This window comes from Montipora foliosa, chromosome 11 (assembly GCF_036669935.1).
Source record: "Montipora foliosa isolate CH-2021 chromosome 11, ASM3666993v2, whole genome shotgun sequence".
Lineage (NCBI taxonomy): Eukaryota > Metazoa > Cnidaria > Anthozoa > Scleractinia > Acroporidae > Montipora > Montipora foliosa.
Window position 1 is genome coordinate 8,275,894 of NC_090879.1, and position 12,266 is coordinate 8,288,159.

Here is a 12,266-nt window from a genome sequence, read left to right on the forward strand (position 1 = left end):
TATAAAATTCTGTCGCTTACAAAACTCGTCCCTGTCAAGATACAGTTTGCAATCATATATCATGGATATTGGTTAACTGTATAATTCACTCTGATACCAATTTTACGATTGTCTAATGTAGGAAACCATGTTAAATAATTCGTAAGAAGGAACTATATTTTACGCGCGCGTTGCAAATTGACTTCAATCCGATCTTACGGTTTTAAAAATTTTTATCGTGCGGTCAATTGAAATTTTCCTGTCATGTGTGGTACTGTTTGAAAGCGTTAGCTGTCTAATTTATGAATATCATAGAATTAAGTCACCATAGTTTAAGTCCGCTAAGAAAATCGAGAACGCGTTGACCAAGTCAGGAATATGCGATATTTCATTGTGTACAAAATTCTGTCGCCTATAAAACTCGTTACTTTCTACATACAAGATGCAAAGATATATCATTCAAATCGCTTAACTGTGTTGTTTACAGTGACACTAATTTCAACACTGTTTAATGTACGAAACCGAGTTTAATAATTTTGAAAGATGCAGGTATATTTAACATGCGTGCTTTGCAAATTGACTTCCATGCGATACCACTTGTTCATACATTTTTATCGCACTGTCTGATATCCGTCTAATTTATGAATATCTAAGAATTAAGTCGTCAGATTTTAATCCCGCGAAGAAAATCAAGAACGCGTTAACCAAGTCAGCGATATATTACTTGTTGACTGTAGTCTGCGCATTGCCAATGGTTACAAAATTCTGTCGCTTATAAAACTCGATCCTTTCAAGATACAGGTTTCAAACATCTATAACTGAAATCGCTTGATTGTCTACTTTTCAATGATACTACATTCAAGGTTGTGCCATATACGAAACCGTGTTAAATCTTTTTTTAAGGAGACAGATATATTTAACATACGTGCTTTTGCAAATTCACTTGAATCCGATAACACGGGTTCAAAAATTTTTATCGGACGCTTGATTCAAGTTTTCCTTTCATGTTTGGTACTGTTGTAGAGCTCTATCTGTCTACTTTATCACCATATAAGAATTAAGTCTCATATTTTAATCCCGCAAAGGAAACCGAGAATGCGTTTATTAAAGTCAGAGAGATTGTACTTATCGACTATAGTCTTCCATTTGCCATTCTGTACAAAATCCTGTCGGTTACATAACTCGTTCCTTCCAAGATACAGGTTTCAAAACATAAGTCATTGTAATCGCTTAACTCTGTCGTCAACAAGTCACGTTCGTCCACAAAATGTATATACGCGTTTGTCAGGTTTGTCTCAACATCCTCCGCCATTTTTATTTGATGGTAAATCGCGAACGACGCGAATCATTGCGTGGGAATTCGCTCAGCTGTCAACATTGGTAAAAATGAGGACATCTGATTGGCTATCAGTTAACCCGCGTGGGAATACCGGATCTCGCAGGAGATCTAAGTAAGATCATCGGCCGTTTTTATACTGAGAGACGCATAATTCGTCTGGGACGAACTTGGGCAAACATTTTTTATGCGTCTGTTAAATTCGTCTAGTATAAAGACGGCCGCAAGACGTATTATGCATCTGGACGAAGAATCTATTTTAGTGCGTCTTCGAAGACGCACTAAACTGGAAAGTTCGTCCAGACGCATTATGCGTCTAGTGCCCGTCTTTATACTAGACGAATTTAACAGACGCAGAAAAAATGTTTGCTAAAGTTCGTCCAAGACGAATTATGCGTCTCATATAGTTCGTCCCGTCTTTACACTAGACGGATAACATGAGAGACGCATAATTCGTCTGGACGGATTATGCGTCTTTAGTATAAAAACGGCCATTTTACGATGGGAATAGGGCCAGTATGAGGGATTGAAAAATTATTATGCGCCTGATGCCAAAGTGGCCACATCAATTTGCCCTCTAGGCATCACGAACTATACTTAAAATAGTAGTAATGAAAACAACAGTCGTGGCGATTAAACAGTCTTTTTTAGATCAATTAAGTTGATTCCAATCAGTCCTTCGACAAACGTACAACAGGTTGTAAGAAAACTTGTCAATAAGCAACTCGGCTGTACCTGTGCTGAGATGAACTCAAGTACTTTGTCATGCGACACCAGACGAGAAGCCGGCTTTTTTGCAAACGCATGGCGTTCAACAAAGTAAACAAAAGGCAGACGAGTAAAAGATTTCCAAAGAAAGCATTATACCAAGAAAAGAAAATAATCTGTATTCAGTGTGAAATGAACTAATTAGCCCCCGGAAATACGCCTGTGTTTGGGACCTAAATGAGATGGAGTGCACTTTTTTCCGAAAATTTTGATTTTTTCAAGAGAAAAAACACAAGCGTAACGCTTTCCTTAGAGAACTAAAACTAAAACTAAAACTCAAATTTCCACTGAAAAGATATTTTCTAAACATAGCCAGATGAAACTGACAAAGAATTGGTGTCCAATCTTGCCCTGCGGCGTTTACTATATTGAAAAAAATATCCTTCCGCATTCTTGCGAAGCATTGGTGCAAAACAGTATAGGATTTTACAAGTAGTGATACTTTGAAACAATTCTTCTTTTTTCTATAAATATCGGCCTTGATGTTGGATAGCGGAGGAGCAACAATACAACATTTGGATACGTTAATAATGAGTAGAATAGGAGGACAAATAAACAGCACTTCAGGCCACTTTGTTCCGTGTCATGCAAATTAGTCAATAGTTTTATAGAACGAGGCACAAAAACAATAAGTGCTTTTGTTATTCAATGCTATGGAAATAAGGTGTCCATAATGTCGCCACAAGAGTTAGTTTTGTTAATTTGACTGACTTGGCGGCAAAAAGCCTTTTATGCCTCCCTTTCTCAGTTAATCACGGCGGTAGGTAATTCGGAAACTAGGGTACTGCTTTTGCTTAAGCTCTGTTTACTGGGCAGAACGAAATATAAAGAGATCATGTTTGGCTAAGGGTTGAAAACCCTATCAACGATCTTACTAACAGAAGTAAATAACACTTAATATGCAATATTGGCCCAGTAAAGGTGAAGGCAACTTAAACGCATTGGGCAGGGTTGGGCGGGAAAAGTCTAGTTTACACGGTCCGGACAAATTTTTGCACGGACGAATTTTGTTTGCATGGAACACCCGCCTGTTTAAATTCTGTTACAGATCGCAATGGTGTTCACATGGACCGTGCAAATTTTGAAACCAGTCACGGCATGTGAATGGCATTTTTTAACTCTCTGCTCTGATTGGTTAAGCTAATGCTTTTAACCTATCACGTTGTAGCTAGGTGAAGTACGCGGCAAATCAAACATGGCGGCAGACAAAAACTTAATGTGGACAGATAAAGTAAATGCGTTGTTGCATGTAGTTTTTCACTACAAAGTCGGAAAAGCAGGCGAAGGAGTTGACTGGGAAACATTGACGAGAAAGTACGAAGATCTAACCGAAATGTTTTTGGAAAAGTACCCTGACAACGATTCGATCCGGTTCCACCGATCCCGTGTGAACGCTAGGTAGAACCGTGCAAGTTTTTGTCCGTGCAAAAATTTGTCCGGATTCGTGTAAACGGGGTCTAAATCACCTCGTTAGACGTGTGACACCACGCATTAGTAGAGAGCTTAAGCACGTGCGTTTTTAAGACGCAGACAGCAACCGGAAGAGCACATTTCGTGTGCCAGGACAGTATTGTTTCCCAGATTTTTATAGTAATCATCTTCAATGGAGAATAGATACTTAGCAATGTAAGTGCGGTTATGTGAAGACAAGTTTAAAGGGAAAACAGCACGCTTCCGCAAGTGCTGAAGCTTAATTGAGACTCTTTAACAGGACGCCATTGGCACGTGACTACTTATGTTATGTAATGAATACGCACGTGCAGAAAACTCCGCTTGGAGGGAGAGTATAAAAGCCCTATTAGCGCGCAAATATTTTATATTTTTACAACGGCCGGGGACAACCTGATGAAAAGACTAAACAATTCAGCTATACATCAGCGTTCTACCGTTCCCTGACTTCACAGTTCAACAGATTTTAAGCAGAGTTTGGATAACGGGGTTGCTGTCTTGATCTATCTTGACTAAAGGAAATCATTTAAGGTAAGCTTACCGAATCTCTTTTGAAATCATTCCAAAAAAGCGAATACTCAGGTGCTCACTTTAATGGACTACTTTTTCACTTTTCACTTTTTCACTTTTTCACTAAAAAGAAAAAGGCTTGTAAATTACATTAACAAGATAATAAATTTGATAGTATAATAAATCAATTTATGAAGGTGCTTTCTATTGAAATGAACCAAGCTTTACTAAGTTGCGTGCTATCTCACAGGCTTCCGAAGCTCATTGTGAAAAAAATCCAACAAAAATATAAGGATTTGTATGGGAATCCCGATAAAAGACCTGAGAAGATAATTTTACGAAAAAATTCTCAATTAAAAAGCCTAACCTAATTTCCATTGTGGGTCCCTTCCTTCCTTCCTGTGTGGTTTTTTTCCAGATTCGACGCGAATTAAGCCATTATCAGTTCATCGGTTGTCAACGATCAATTCTCACGAGCCCACCAAATTCAGTCAAATATTCCTGGTTAAAATGTTCCCACGGTTAAAATTCCACCGTAGAATTCAAGGACAAAGGTTTTTTCTTTCATTTCAATCCACTAGCCGCGCAATTGAAGCCCTGCTAGCGAGGTCAGGCGGCTTTTAGTGTCCCAAACGAATCGATAAAAAAACGTTGAAAAAGAGCCTCTTTAACACTCATCACCACACGGCGACCGTTGAGTTTCCGCTTGGTTGCGACGCTTTGTTTGTGGCTTGGTAACGAGTCTTTGTTTCTCTTTGTTTGGTAACGTCGAACGACGTGTTCCTTGGAAACCACGGATGATGGGGTCCTGAATGACCTTGGAACAAGACCAAGCTCTTCACGGTCTAAAGTCTGAATCAGTGCCATGTTGTCCAGTCCTTTAAATAACGATGGTAGAAATGAATCGTTTGGATATTTTTCTACTTCTTTTTCCATGACGATTGCTCTATACTTGCTGCAACCGCAGGAAAAACTGCGAAGAAAACCCTTAAAGAAAACTTGAAATAGCGAACACTTCTTCCGTAATACGAATATTGGGCTGCATATACAAAAATCTAGCAAGTCACTTCATCGTCACTATAGACCATCACGCATCACGTTTACGGCAAATGATAGAAGAAACTCGTTTGATATGAGCTCATTTCTTGCGTGTTAGCAGTAGGTTTTAAGTAACTTTTCAAAAGAGATAGACGAGGTAGAATTACATATATTTTTTTGACAAGCAGAAGCCCACCGTCTCGCGTTTGCCGTTTCGCGTTTACCGTTTCGCGTAAACGCAATGCTTAATCTCTCGATGTATCCAAGTAACCTTTCAAAAACGGTTCAGCAACTGCAGCGACTTAGCGTTTGATCGTGATTCGTGAACAAAGAAAATAAAAATTAATGTGATGTTATAACGACCGCAGCATTAGAGTAAATAACTAAAGCAGTTGTAAACAGTAGGCATGACATTCACAATATTTCTTCTTTTCAGGACAAAAGACAAACAGTAATTGACGGGCCAATGTCTGACCCCGCCATCGCAGCGGAGCCCATTCCAGAATGGGAACCTGCTCTACGAACTTGGCAGTGGGCTTGGGAATTACACTGGATTGGCTTTGGGGCACTGTTCACGACTTTAGCTGTCTACTGCTTGATATCATTGATTATTACCTCGAACCCTAAAACAAAACGAGGACGCTTAGCGGTGGTTATTACAAGTCTTTTATTTATTTTTGGTGTAACAAGAGGTCTTTTCCTCTTCATCAATCCTTACGAGTCTGAACAGTGCAAAATACTGTCTTCGTGTCCAGTTCTGCTGTCTCGAATCTTGTTCGGTATCGCACTGCCATGTATGACAGCTTCGTTCTCATTGGTCCATTTGACCTTCCTACAAGTGATGAAACTCAAGCTGTACCCCAAAGTTCTCCAAAGTACTAAGTTCTTATCTTGCGTCATTGCTGTTCATTTCGGTCTTGCAATCTCAACAGAGGTGATTCTAACAATGTACGCAGACGTGATGACCATAGTTATAGTTTGCCAATCTTTCTTCATCATATTTAGTTTTCTCCTCTCAAGTAGCTTCATATACAGTGGCACGAAAATTGTCGCTTATGTCAGAAAAAGTCATACCCAGGTGTCTCGCCTTGGAAGGCGGAATTACAGCGAACAGAAAAACGCTGATAAAACTAGCGAGAGAAGATCACGTGGCCTTCGCCGCTTCCAGCCGAATGTATCCAAACTTGTCAAGATAACCTATATCACGGTATTTCTTGGATTTGCGAGCTGCGCACTACAGATTTATTCTATTTTCGGCGTACATAAAATGCGCGAGAGCAATCAAACATCTCTCCCTAAACCCTGGCCGTGGTTAATCTTTCAGTCGCTGTATCGCGCAGTGGAATTCGCTGCTGGTTGCACTTTAGCCTATGTGAGCCCGCGACAGGCCAGCTCAATGCGCTATCCACTTAAACGTTATCTTGACTGCTGCCAACAAAAGGGCCGACTGTTCGTCATATCTCCAAGGAGCGATTTCTCGAAATCACACCAAACTAACACCCAAAATGGCGTACCTGCCTCTAAGTCATGTTCGAGTTTAACAACACAATTGGGTGATTTTCTGTCCCAGACAAGAGGCTTTCTATTAGTGCGTCAAACACTAGTAAAATTGCCAACGAGTTTTACTCCGGGAAAAATGGCATGAAATAACGTATAGAGGTTCGAATCTGGTTCATACTTTCCGAGTTTGATTTGTGAGTTCAAGTTTTTGCCTTGAACAAATAAATAAATGAACAAATAATTATAGATTAATAAATAAGAATTGACCACTCTTTTTTAGTGCTTTTCTGGCCCAATCATCGAAAGTAAACGATTGAAAACAACACAATTTTTTTGCTATTTAAGAATCACAATTGTGGAAAAAAGACGAGTTTACATGGTAGACGAAAATATGAGCAGGGAGAAACTCTTAAAAACGTAAGCCTAGAAAGGAAGTTGAACCCAGGAATTCCCGAGTGAAAATCCGGCACCCAAGCCTCTCCGTGGCCAGACTGCCTACCTCGTCTTCCTCCTCGGCTTCGGTGTATTATACAGGCTCACATTGTCGTCAAAACGCAAAATATGATGATCTCCATTGTTGTTTTGTGGAGTACGGCAAGGAAATGCACGGAAATAGGCCTTTCCCGAAATACCAAATATTCAGCTTGATACTGAGGCAGTGAGGACAAAAACAAGAGAAACATGTTGGAGTGAATGTGAAAAATATTTGCATAATATCCACTTTCCTTCGCCTTTGTCCTCTTAACTTCTCTTACGAGCTGGGTTTTAATATATTGAAAAAGGCCTATTCGAGCTGCACGTCCAGCAAAAGTATTCTTACTTTGTGGTGCTGTCGCTTCCGTAGCTGTCGTCTTTGCTTTAACTCCCTAAAGACCCACGACGGCGACGTAGGCGAAAATGTCGCCTCAAAATACAGCTTCGCACTCACGGTCATAGGTCTTTCGCGATCATTCCATCACGTTCACGTCGCACTAATTGTGAGAAAAATCCTAAAAACAGATTGGGGTTTTGAGCCAATTGACCCAAGCCGAGTGTTTTGTGAGTAAAAATACACAGTGAAATGTCCACATCAGTATGCTCACGCTGTCGTCAAAATCTCAAATTTTCACGGAGATTTCGCGTCGTTTCTATGAACGGTACCGCAAAAAAGTGCTCAAAAGCTCTTTGGTTAACTTTGATTTCTGTCATTCGTGAAATTCTCAGGTTCTTACACCGAGGATAAGCCGAAAACCTGGCCACATTCAAACATTTCGAGATAATTCATCCCAAACAACAAACTCAAAACAAGCCTCAGACTTTCTTTAATGCACATTTCGTTAACCAAAATCACAGTTTATTGTTCATTAAAGTTTGCTAAGAGATGGCATTTTATAAATCAAACCCAGAACAGTGAAGATAACTTACAACTTGTTTAAGAAAAATAAACAAAGTTGCGGGGTGAAAGGACACCTTAGACGAGCCAAGACTCATTTGCGTCACGGTTAACTTCAACTTGATTTGTTGAAAGAAAGTTGTTGAAGTTGTTCTGATTGGCTGAGCCACTAAAAGAGATAAGGGAAAAATAAACCAGACATTTGACGGAAAAGCACTAGATGAAGATAGAAGGTGAGGCTGGCAACCATACTGTTTGCTCGCACCATCGTAAAATGCAACAGTACATAGTACAAACCGTAGAGAGATGTAGTAAAACATTTTCTGCGTGTTTTCAAAGGGACAACAAAACATTCTTCATTCGCTTCTGATGTACTTCGTGTCATTTTAAGTGTCGGATAAATCATATTCATGTCAAACGCACGACTATCATATTCATATCTATCACATTCATGTCTTAACTACTAGAAAAAAAAGAAAAATTCAACCTCAATTTTCCAGTTTTTACTGGGTTGCCAAACCCAGTAGGAATCAGCGTTGCATTTCGTCGTTTCTTTATTTTTTTTTCCGTGTCGGTAAAAGTCTTGCCTGACACTCCCCTGCTAAGTGGTGTTCTTTGTGCATAGAGTCTTCAGAACAAGTTTTTATCATGGAAAATTCGCGCCAAAGTTATCCTCGTAACAAAACACTGACCTTTCGCAATTTCTTGTCAAAGCAACGGTATGATGTAAATAAGAGAATACTGAGATTTATATTGCAAATTACATGTCCTCTTACCACTCAATTCAAAGTTTACATCTCTATGCAATACGCGCATTCAAAAACTTCCTTATATTACTGTATAAGAGTCGGTTTGTTTTTGAGGGTTTTCCTGCTTACAAGCAAAGGCTTTTTAAAACAAATTGAGGTAAAAATTATCGGGTAAAATGCGCGACGTTTCGACCGAACTTCGGTCATTATCAAGCTTAAAAGTGAAGATAAAATTTGCATACATATAAATATAAAACTAAGAAGTAAAAGTATGTAAAATATGAAAATGTACAAAAAGGGGTGTTAAAAACATGCAAGAATAAAAAAGGATTAAAACACTTTCGCACGAATTGAGTCTGACTGTACATTGAGGCTTGGTCTCAGTTCGGACCCTTAATGGCGAACGTTTATATGTGCAGCCAGCGGCATAGAAGAAACCCTCGAGCGCGAAGGCAAGATGCCCGCATACTACAGGAGATATGTGGATGACATGTTAACTATTGTGCCAAATATAGCATCAGCTAATAAATTTCTCGAGACTCTTAACCACTGCCACCCTTCGGTTAACTTCACTATGGAGATTGAGAATAATGGAATGCTTCCGTTTCTTGGCACACAGCTCTTTAACAAATCTACACAAATCCAAACCAAAGTATACGTCAAACCTACCAACACTGGCCTTTCGCTGCATTACAAGAGCCATGTTGATGATCGCTACAAGGGCGGCTTATTGAAAACTATGCTTGATCGTGCCTTCCGCCTCTCATCCAACTGGTCATACTTTTCCGATGAAATCAATGTGATCGGCTCAAAATGGTGTTTTCTCGTCTTACTTATCCAGACAGGTTAATTAACTCCACCATCTCGCGCTTTATCGCAGTAAAAGCTTCTGATCAACCTGTTCTCGAGTTACCACCTGTTAACAACGAATTAAAAGCGGTTCCCGTTGTTCTGCCATTTAAGGACCAGTCTTCAGCCGATATTGTAAGAGCACAACTTAAAGATCTGAGCCAGAAAATTCAAGTGACCGTCCAGCCCATATTTGTTAGCCACAAGATTAAACAGCATCTCAAACCGCGCGAAGTCAAGCCTCCCATTGTCAACCAACAATCCCTTGTTAATCAATTTAAATGTGACCTGTGTGATGCAGGTTACGTTGGTTACACACGGCGGCATTTGCATCAACGCGTTGACTAGCACAAGAATGCGTCTTCCTCCATTGGAAAGCATTTCCGTGTGGAACATTCCTATGTGCCCAATGACCTTACGAGGAATTTTATCATCTTAAAAAAGTGCAAGAGCAAGTTTAACTGTCTCATTTATGAAATGTTTTTAATTAATGAACTGAGACCAAGCCTCAATGTACAGTCAGACTCAATTCGTGCGAAAGTGTTTTAATCCTTTTTTATTCTTGCATGTTTTTAACACCCCTTTTTGTACATTTTCATATTTTACATACTTTTACTTCTTTGTTTTATATTTATATGTATGCAAATTTTATCTTCATTTTTAAGCTTGATAATGACCGAAGTTCGGTCGAAACGTCGCGCATTTTTCCTGATAATTTTTACCTCAGTTTTCCTGCTTCTATGAAAAATTACATTCTGTCCCCCAATAAATGTAGAGCAACCATTTATGGTTTTATTTCTTTTTTCTTACGTGTCAGCTAAGTTGCGGAATGCGCTAACTGATTTTAGCCGTACCACTCAGTCTACTGGTTTCCAAAGAGAATCCAGGGCCCCATTTTGTACAGCGGCCTTTCTTTTTAATTAATATCTCTTTAAATATTATGTATTTAGTATGTATCTGTATATGCTATGTATTTTAGCTGTAGCTGTAAATGTAATACGTCGAAGATATTAGCTCTTGTAGTTATTCTGAAATTCGAGATGAAATAAAGGTTATGCATGCATGTATGTTACCTTTAGTAGGGCGCATGCGCACACTTTGTAATCTGCGATTTCAGTGCTTACCATATGACAGATAAAATGACTTTTCCCATGGAATCCTTACACTAAATTGACAAGGGCGGTTTGGAGCTGTGAGTAGGCGTGGGATTTGTCTCATATGGTTTAGGGGCCTACATATCTCTCCCTCAATGCCGTACCGGGAGGCGAGGTCGGTAGCAGAAAGCAGCGAAGGACCAACTGCGTCCAAAAGCGATCGCACGGGCCGAAATCCCGGGATGACTCGTTTGGTACGACGCTCCAGCACCATGTCTGGAGGTACTGCGTTTTTCTCTCTTGTTCAAACATTCCGTCAGCGCATGCCTAAATGTTCTGCCTCTCCGGCACGTACCATAGCAAGAAAAGATGCTGGTTTTTACAAGGAATTGACATTTCACTTTACTGTGCAGGCATAAACGCACTCATAACGTAAGAACCGCGCCTTTCTTGTCTTATCGAGACAGGGGTGAGAGATGGTTTCGTGTAGATTGCGGGGACGCCTAAAATGTTTTCTTATAAACATGGCGGTTCACGAGTGAAGTTGTCTCTCTGGCCTTCCAGGGCCTATCGAACAGATACAATTTGGGCAAGGTTTGAAAGTTAAAATTTTAAATCGATGCTGTATTTCGCTGGTAGGACTGGGTGGCCCGACACTTATAATAAAAAAAAATAGGACATGAGAATCGGGGTCTTCAATTGTCATGGAATGGCAGACTTACCCAGAGTTCTTTTTGGGCTTGAAGAAGGCAACTTGAGAAGCACGACTCTGGCCCTCATCAAATGGTTGAAGCGCAGCCGGTGCAGTCGACACACCATTTCTCTTGGCTTTTCCTAGTGTTCCGGACGATTTCACGTAGTTTCAAGGCGACAAAAACGGTAAACTTTCGAGACGATTTATCCTCAACAAACGACAACGACGTAATATAACACAAACTCAAAACAGTACCAAAGGTCAGTCCATCACGTGTAACGCAATGTGTCACGTGCTCGAGTTTTGGCGCGAACATCCTCCCCCTCGTGTTCGACGGCGGGGCTAGGCGGCGAACACTACTTCGCACTCTCAAGTAAACACAGTTTAACGACAGGTCGGGTACAGGTACCGGTCTTGGTACGAACTTTGGCTTCTCTGACTCTCCCGTCGTCCCCAGGGAGCGCTCTTAGCACAGGTCCTAACGGCCAACACCCTCGAGGGGAGTTCTCGTCGACGACCAGTACAAGATCTCCTTCACAAACATTTACGAGCATCCTTCTTCCACTTCCGGCGTTCGGTCAACGCTGGTAGGTATTCGGGAGCCAACGTTTCCAGAAGTGTTGGGTCATAACTTGTGCGTGCTTCCACCTCTTTCGGCTGCACAAGTCCTTGTCGTTGACGACATCCGGCGGGAAATTAGGGTTTCCTCGTCCGAGCAGAAAGTGAATCGGCGTTAAGGCTTCTTCGTCACGATAATCAGTGTCAACATGAGTTAGAGGGCGACGGTTCATTAATGACTCCACTTTAGCCATAAATGTAAGCAAAGTTTCATCATTGACACGCTGCTTTCCCACAACTTCTTTAAGCGCTCTTTTCGCAGACTGAACGAGACGTTCCCACGCACCTCCAAAGTGCGGCGAAGACGGGG

The 12,266-nt window shown here is 40.6% G+C and overlaps 1 protein-coding gene and 1 pseudogene across 1 annotated transcript; both read left to right on the forward strand.

Annotated features, from left to right (window-relative positions):
- The first annotated feature begins 3,921 nt into the window (after positions 1 to 3,921).
- Positions 3,922 to 6,852, forward strand: LOC137976289 (proline-rich transmembrane protein 4-like). The gene is made up of 2 exons (XM_068823591.1): positions 3,922 to 4,063; positions 5,517 to 6,852. The coding sequence occupies exon 2, from the start codon at positions 5,547 to 5,549 to the stop codon at positions 6,723 to 6,725; it is 1,179 nt and encodes a 392-aa protein (XP_068679692.1). The 5' UTR covers positions 3,922 to 4,063; positions 5,517 to 5,546; the 3' UTR covers positions 6,726 to 6,852.
- A 1,320-nt stretch (positions 6,853 to 8,172) lies between these two features.
- Positions 8,173 to 10,099, forward strand: LOC137976637 (uncharacterized; annotated as a pseudogene).
- The last annotated feature ends 2,167 nt before the right edge of the window (positions 10,100 to 12,266 follow it).